The 8,559-nt window shown below is 46.6% G+C and overlaps 1 protein-coding gene across 1 annotated transcript; it reads right to left on the bottom strand.

The window, feature by feature from the left end:
- Window positions 1–3,628: 3,628 nt before the first annotated feature.
- Window positions 3,629–5,518, bottom strand: LOC149281912 (serine/threonine-protein kinase SBK1-like). The gene is made up of 3 exons (XM_089498818.1): window positions 5,347–5,518; window positions 4,618–4,820; window positions 3,629–4,384 (listed from the first exon to the last, which is right to left on the bottom strand). Exons 1-3 carry the CDS (start codon window positions 5,516–5,518, stop codon window positions 3,629–3,631), a joined length of 1,131 nt encoding a protein of 376 aa, XP_089354944.1.
- Window positions 5,519–8,559: the final 3,041 nt, after the last annotated feature.

Here is an 8,559-nt window from a genome sequence, read left to right as displayed (position 1 = left end):
ACGTGTTTTTAGAACGTTTCACAACCATTCGGACAATCCGCAATTCCCCGAAACTGTTTTTTTTTGTTATTCAGGAAAAATCACGGTGTTAAAGAAAAAATGAACCAAATTCAGTATAAATTTTTCATTGACCCGATACGGGGCCTTCCTGGTTTTAAAATCTCGCTCGTAGCCACATAACTGAGCGTAAGAATTAAGCGAGAAACAGGAAAAATATATCAATTCGATTAACTGCTGCGATAATGTAACAAAAAAGAGAAATTATTCAGCGTTCTATAAAACATACATTGTGACGGAGTAATAAATTATCCCGGTTCCGGGCGTCACTCCCTTGGCCTCCGCTGTGGAGATAAAAGACGCGCTTACAGAATAGCTCTGCGTTTTGGGGCGAGATGATGATGATGATGATGATGATGAATCGCAGAGGAGGCGAAACCTTCATTCCCGGGCAGATAAAAACCCGAAGATATATCTAAACTTTCCTAATCGTTGGAATTTTACCCAATATCTGATGAAATGAGGGCCGGGGAGGAATAGCGTGGGAGCGCCGGGCTCAAGAATTCTTTCTGTGTGTAAATTTATGTATTTAATCGACCTGTTTCAAAAGAAGTTTCTGGATCCTGCGAGGTGCGGTGGGGGGGGGATGCCTAACGACGGAGAATTTGATATTAATGTTTAAAAAAATTGCAATAACTGAATTAATGATTGAATTATTGTCGCTCCTACCCAGGAATGCGTAAAACCGCAAAGACGGCTCCCCTTTGTTCTGAAGACACATTCAGCGGCGCTTTATATTCCCGTCGTCCCACCACAGGGTCTTCAGAGCTGCTGCATCCGGAGGTCTTTCGGGTCTTGGAATGGCTTCTTCTGATCATCTGAGCCAAACCCCCTCCGTGTTACTCCATAACTCTGCTCCGTCGGGCCGGCGGTGATAAGGGGTAGTGCAGGTCCTCCTCTGTGGCCACCACCTGCTCTAAATTAAGTGCAAACCATGTTGGTGGTAATTTAGCCCTTGGCCCAGGGCCTTGTCTGGATCGGCTGTTGCTCGCTCTGCTACATTCCTGGCACCGAGTATATCGTCGTCGTCGTGCGTCTTCATAGAAGTCCCGGCTGTTGTAATCTTAGACCCCCTTTCAGCCGAGTGTCCAGATACGGTAACGCCTCGGTAACGCCTCGGTAACGCGTGAATCCGTACGCTCTGATACATCGTTGCGGGTGCCTCGAGGGGCGTCTTCTCCGATTCCCTTCCAATGTTTTTCTTGTAGAGCGTTCCCTGCGCTTTAATCAGCCATTTATTAGTTGCGCCGCTTCCCGAGTGATTTCATTCCGCTCGGTCTCCCGGGGAACGGCGGAATAACATGTTTTTTGGGCTGAATAACGTGGTTTTCTGGTTTGGGCGCAGTGTCTGCTTCACTTCTACAAACATTTTTTTGATTTGAAAGGAATTCTGGATTTTTCTTGTAAATTCAGCCCTGACACCCTTGTGACATCATTTTAATAAATCGTGGGGCACAGAGCCGGCCTTAGGTGTTGTGGCGCCCTGTGCGGACTACTCCTCTGGCGCCCCCCCTCACTACCCCCCCTCTCTGCCCCTTCAAACTACCCGCCCTCTCTGCCCCTTCAAACTACCCCTCCCCTCTGCCCCTTCAAACTACACCCCCCTGCCCCTTTAAACTACACCCCCCCTCTGCCCCTTCAAACTACACCCCCCCTCTGCCCCTTCAAACTACACCCCCCCTCTGCCCCTTCAAACTACACCCCCCCTCTGCCCCTTCAAACTACACCCCCCCCTCTGCGCCTTCAAACTACACCCCCCCCACTTACCTTGTTGCCGGAGTCCTGCGGTGAGAGCGGGAGGCATCCGTCTTCTCGCTCTGCCGCGGTGCCGGCATTTCATGTTGAGAGCCGGAATAGTCCGGCACTCAACATGAGATGCCGGCACCGCGACGGAGTCACGGAGAGTAAGGGGCCCCGAGAGGTTGCCGAGAACTTCACGAGCAACCGCTCGGCGCCCCTGACCGGGACTTAGATTTAAGCATCGGTTTTTTTTAAAACTTTATTTAACATGAATGATGTTAAATAAAGTTTTAAAAAAAAAACACAAAAAAACCCCGATGCTTTAATCTAAGTGCCGGTCAGGCGCCCCTGCAACCATGGCGCCCTGTGCGGTCGCACAGGTCGCACACCCCTAAGACCGGCCCTGGTGGGGCAGGTATTAAGGGTGTGTGGGGGGGTATTGTCCTAGATTCACAATCTCCTAATACCCCCCTTCCCCCCCATATCTAAACAGCGCGGGCGTCTGGCAACGTCTGTTTGCTGGGAATGCAGGGCTCCTAGTACCAGCGCTGACCCCGCATGACCTGGGCGTGTAAAGCAAATGCTTATCGCCCGTCTTATCACCCCAGCTTCCGCTGCTCGCACATTCTGGATTACTACGACACCCCCCCCCCCCGCGCCAGCCCCGGGAAAGGAAAAGAAAAAAACGGCCATTCTTACTATGCAGTAAGGGTAGTTGATGCATGGAATATCCTTTAGGTAGAGGTGGCTTATCAATTCAGAAACATTTGCATTGATACAATGTTGCAGTGTGCAGGGAATATGTCAGACTGATACAATAGTTACTTGCCAACACGTCATGTGGCCTCAACGGGGCAGGAATTATCTGTAACTAAATTATTTCCCCCCAATGTTTATACAAGTTTTTATTCCATAGTGTTTTATAATTTAAATGTCCTTTAAAAATACATGAACTGATTTGTATTTATTTATAAACTGGTTTTCATTATGGAGCTGATAATAAATAATTATAATAATAATCGCGATTAATATCAGACCAGTAACCGTTTATCATTTTTCTATTATGGCTCCGACAATATCTGACTTTGTTTTCATTTTATTTTTGTAAAATTCTTTGTAAGTCGCCCATTTTTTATTTATTTTTTTGTAAATTAATACACTTCACGTAATAGACATATTTGTTTTATTTATGATTCGCTTTCTTTAGTGGTTATAGCTGAAACTTATGTTTACAGCAAGGAATCGCGTTTCACATTTCATATATTTTTATATATGAGGTTTTTTTTAAATTATTATTATTTTTTTTTTTGTAGTCGAAGCTGCAAATGCCGCGTCGCCTGTTTTTTAATTAAAAAATGAATAAAATTCCAAGATTATATATTTATTTGCCCGATGTGAAAAAGTGGGTGAAACGCAATGATGAGGACAAGAGACCAAAGGGTGGCTCCTTGGGTATGAAAATGACAAAAAACGACACAAAACTGAAATTTGCTGCATTTAAAATGGGGCAAAAAATAAATAATTCCAAAAAAAAGCATAAGAATTGCCAATATCGCGTTCCAATTTCTAATTCGAATTCAGCGTAAGCTTATCGATTTGTTAACGACGCGTTTGTAGCATCAATGTTTGTCACTTGTGCTTAAAACACAATTCCCCAGCATGCATCAGGCCTCTTTCTGATTGGTTGGATGTTTCCCCCCAAATGATTGCCGTTTGGTTATGTTTTAGGTGCCGGGACTGCTTTATTGTGCTCACAGTCGTTTTGGCACGGATTGGAAGTCCTTGGCTTGCGTCCGCGATGGTTTTTTGCGCCCGCGTCGTCCATTTTGTTTTATACGCATATTTCGATGGCCGTCGACACCAATATGGAGTTGGCGTTGCTGTCTTTGGCTGCGTCCTCGTAGCTGCTGCAGGAAGAAAAGGATAGACTCGGGCTCGTGTCGCTTTTATTGCTGTTCAGGACCTCGTTGCCGCCGGCGACGGGAAGGCCTTCCTGCTTGATGTGCGCCGAGCCGTCGCCATTGGCCTTTGGGTCGGCGCCGAGCGATTCCTCCTTGTTAATTAACCACGTCTTGCCGAAGTACCACAAAACGTCCTTAACGGCGCATCTTTTCTCCGGCTCGATGGACAGCAGCTTGCTGAACATTTTGAGCGCGTGGGGGGTGAACTTGCGCCACTGCGACGGGATGGCGGCCTTCTTGTATTTTTGCCACTGCAGGAATTCGTAGTAGAAAGAGTCCAAATGGAGCGCTTTTTCCCACGGGAAGTTTCCGGTCATCATGCAAAAGAGCAAGACGCCGAAGGCCCACACGTCGATGCTGGACTCCACCAGGAAGCTGCCGTGCTTGGACATCTCGCACAGCTCCGGCGCCGTGTAGGGAATGGTGCCGCTCACGCGCTTCTCCGTCGTCCCGGCGATTCTGGTCATGCCGAAATCCGAGAGTTTAATTTTGCGGCACTCTTTGTCAAAGATGAGGATGTTTTCGGGTTTAATGTCGCGGTGGACGAGGTTCCGGTGGTGGAGGTAATCCAAGGCCAACGCCACCTGGTATATGCAGCGTTTGGTGGTGTGCTCCGAAAGGCCAACCTGAAAGACACGAAACGCGTCCTTAACCCACCACTGAGACAGAACGACGCCACCTACGGACATTTTACTCTCAGAAAAAGAGCAGAAAAGATTTTTTTCAATTTTTATTTTTTCCATTTTCCATTTTTTTAATGGTGTCTGGAAATTGACATTAGAAATTATAATTAAAAAAAAAAAAAAGGGAAACTGCATATTTCCTGGGATTTCATAGGATTTTTGTGGCCCTCGCGTACCTGCGGCGGAATGATATCGAACAGATCCCCGGCCAGCGCGTATTCCTGCGCGAAGACGTAATATTCGCCGGTTTCGAAGGCGATGTCGTAGACGCCGATGATGTACGGGCAGGACGACAGGTAGCGGGAGATGCAGAACTCTTGGAGAAAGCTCTTCTGTTTGGTCGTTTTCTTGCGTAGAAACTTAAGAGCCATTTTTGTGCCTAAAAGGAAAAAAAAACAAATACAAATATATTATTTGAAATGCATTAAATATAATAAAAGTGACATTAAATATAATAATTATATTCCCCACCCACCACCACTGCTTTCAGCCTCTTCACATTCTTGCGGTCTCCTCGTTCCTCAAAATTTAACTCGCTATGAATGTGGAGTTTTTGGGGGGAGGCAGTAGAGGCTGAAAAACCTGAAACCTGTTTTTTGGGCTTTTTCTTTCTTTTAATAAAATAGGGTATTCTGAGAACTTTAATAACATGTTCTCGCCTAAAGCAGAGGCGTCTCTGTGATGAGTTCATGAATATAACGTTGGAGGAATCCTCCCGTCAGCCCAAGCAGGAAGTTATAATCCACTTCCTGTTCTCTCATTGCGAGAGGCTGATTTAAACCATGTGATGGGGCAGCAAGATGGCGGCTCCCGCGTACGGCCCAGTGGACACCTTGAGGAAAGCAAGGTCCTGTCCGCACGGGAGAGCAGATAACCAGGTTCTAGAGCGTTGGGTTGAAGGTTACCTCTGGTTTTGTGGATGGCGAGGTCCACTCTGCCGTACGTCCCTTTGCCCAGCTCCCTGATGACCTCGTAATGTTTGGAAACCTCGACCTTCTCCATTGTTTTTGCCGTCAGCACCTGGAGCTCTTCCAGAATTTCCATGGCGCCTCTGGAGAGGACGGGCGAGAAACTCATCGTGACGTCTCTTGTCAGCGGAACCTCCGGCCCGGGGGGTCCTTTTAGTTCATTTGATCTTCTGGAACCCCATGAGGGACAAAAAGAAACAAAAAACGGTTAATTTGTCAATAACGTTGTATCGGAAACGTTCTGCGGAGCCTCAATCCTCTTCTAATAATCCGATTGGCTGCGTCCAGAACCATCTCCCAAACTCTGCGTTTCATTGGTTACCGTTGGTTTTGAGGACAAACGTTTTTGTTTTCATTGGCTCGCTATAACCCCCCCCCTTGTGTTTAACTTGTGGAATTGATCCGAACAAAGATCGTAATCAGACGGCGGACGCACTGAATGCGCGTTAATGAGCGAGCGTCTGGCTCGTTAAATCCCTGCCGTCTGCCGTATAACCCCCCCGAGATAATTAGGGAGAGATCATCGCGGACCCCGACTCCCTCACCAAAGGGAAACCCCGCACTAGGATTTATTGGACAATGTGGCTTTGTTTTTGTAATAATATCCATTTATTTCACCCCAGTTCTGGGCCGTAAGAGACTTGGATTAGAGTTTGCCGTGGAGGATCTGGGGAGATTCCGCCGTAAAAGAGATTTATTACGAAGCAGTTAATTAGAAATTATAGAAATAATGATTTTCTGAACAAAACTGCTTTTTTATATTTATTTGAATAATTATAGTATTTTATCAGTAAATAATTATATGAATAAATATACTGTAGTTTGGGGTAGCCGTATTACTCCAGTGTATAATACACAATCATCTCCATAACTGCTTTATTCATATCATCCTTTTATTAATAAATATATCATTTGTAGGAATAATATTTTATCATTTAAAGGGATAAATATGGTATTTTTATCATTTTACAGGAATAATCGCACCCAGAACTCCTTGGCGTTTCTTGTTCTCGGGTGTTTTTGGTGGAAATTAAGCGTTTCCGGGCTGCAGCCAGACGGCTTTGCTGTTATTTTTAAATTTCAGAAATACAAATTTACACCAAAAACCCATCTTATGATTCTGATCAAATTTCACTCATTTTGATGTTTTTTCTGTTCTTGACTCTGCATTGGTGCAGCTGCGGGGTAATTCCCGGACCCCAGGACCCCGCTGTCACAGCCGATCCCCTCACTGTATTACCCTTTACCACCTCTACTGGGAGGCTGCTCTACATATCTACCACCCTCTCAGTAAAGTAAATCACCCTTCCATTCCATCTCAGCCTCTAGTTTTAATAAAAATGAACCCCTCCAGCGCGGGTAGAATCCGCCGTATTTAATAAGCATGAAGGATACATTGTATTCTAATTAAGCGGCTTCCCCCCGGAGGTGGTATACGGCAGGACCGGCATGCGCCGGGGATCTGAACCTTTTATCGCATGGTGCATTCCTGCGCGGCACAGAGGGGGCAAAGAGGCCTTTATCTGCTGTGTATCAGCCCCCCGGCTGCGAGGACCCCCGGCGTGGAATATTTATATATAAACGGCAGTTTAAGGCTGCGGGGCCCAAACACTCGGCATCTAAAAAACTATTTAATAAAAATCTGCAGTAAAAACCTGAAACGCTGCAGCTTCTGCTCCGGAGCCGTTTGATTTCATCGCAGGACCCCCCCCGTACCCCACGCAGGCGACTTTATCCTCTATCTGGCACTTTCTACAATTTCCTTCTATCTTCTCGCCATCTTTTCATCATTTAACATTTTTTTATTTTGGCAAAAAAAAAACATAAACCTTTTGCCCTTTTTTTTTCTTTTTGCTGTTTTTAGAAATATCGCAACGTAACAAAAATATACAAAAAAAATCAGAAATAAATTCAAGAAAAAAAAACAAACTAGAAATTCCCGTTTTCCATTCATTTCTCACCCGGAATAAAACGTTTAAATGCCCGGAATTGGGCCGCGGAGGGCGTTCCGTGCAGAATGTCGCCCGCATTTTAATGATAATTATTTGGGAGAGCAGATGATGGAATTATTGGAAATTGTGCGTCCCCCCCCCCCGGGCAGCGGTTTCTATATTTCTGTAAAATGTATATATTTAGCAGCGCTCCGGTTACCTTCACGCCGGGGAGCGATTGCCCGGGTCCTGCGTCTGTGATAAGGAGAGGCGGGGAGGGTTAAGGATGCCTGCGCTGCCTTTGTCCGCCCCGGTCGGCTGCCAGTGACATTGTGTTGTCGTCCCGCAGTGTCTGCAGCAGATGTGACGGGGAGTCGGGGCTCGGCAGCGATCCGTCCCCCCCCCCCCCCCCGACGTGACGGCAGCAGCAGCCGGTGGGAGCGCCGTGCTGTGTGCAGAACATACGGAGAGATACATTGTATGCGCCGTGCGCTGTAATGCAGGGATGTCGGACACAGCGGTCCGCGAGGGCCACGGCAGGAATCCGGGATACCCCCGCCACCCCGGCGCTCTGTTCAGTGATAGATATATATATTATATGTTACGTGATAATCAATGATACCCCCCCCTTCACCCCTTTATAAAACCAACATATGTATCGTATGTATAACACTTGCTATAATATACCATGGCTATGCCTGATGCACACACACATACATACATACATACGTACACGCACACACACACATACACTTACACGCATACATCCATACATACATGCATCCATACACACACACGCACACATACACTTACACGGATACACACGTGTATATAATCCTCTCTCTGTCTCTCTCTCTGTCTCTCTCTCTCTGTCTCTCTCTCCTTTTCTTTGTCTGTCTCTGTATCTCAGGACTCACTCGCTGCCGGCACGAGCCGCAGACCACCGGTTTCCATAACAACCCCGCAATCAGTGCTGACAACATAATGTGGTTTCGTTAATTGGGTGGAGCTGCAGAAATAATGGCGTTGGGTCCGGGACACAACTCCCAAATCTGCCTTCGCCAGAAACATAGAAACCCGGACCCTGCAGGCAGATCGGCCCCATCCGGCCCCCGTCTAGTCGCCCGTTTCTCCTGCTGTAAAGACTCAAACCTTAATCAGTCGTTGGTCTCGTCTTAGATTCAGGAGCCGTATGTCTATCCCATGCATGTTTAACACC

The sequence above is a fragment of the Sceloporus occidentalis genome, unplaced genomic scaffold (assembly GCF_023333645.1).
Source record: "Sceloporus occidentalis isolate IW3139 unplaced genomic scaffold, rSceOcc1.0.p SCAF_126, whole genome shotgun sequence".
NCBI lineage: Eukaryota > Metazoa > Chordata > Lepidosauria > Squamata > Phrynosomatidae > Sceloporus > Sceloporus occidentalis.
This window is presented reverse-complemented; position numbering and strand designations above follow the sequence as displayed.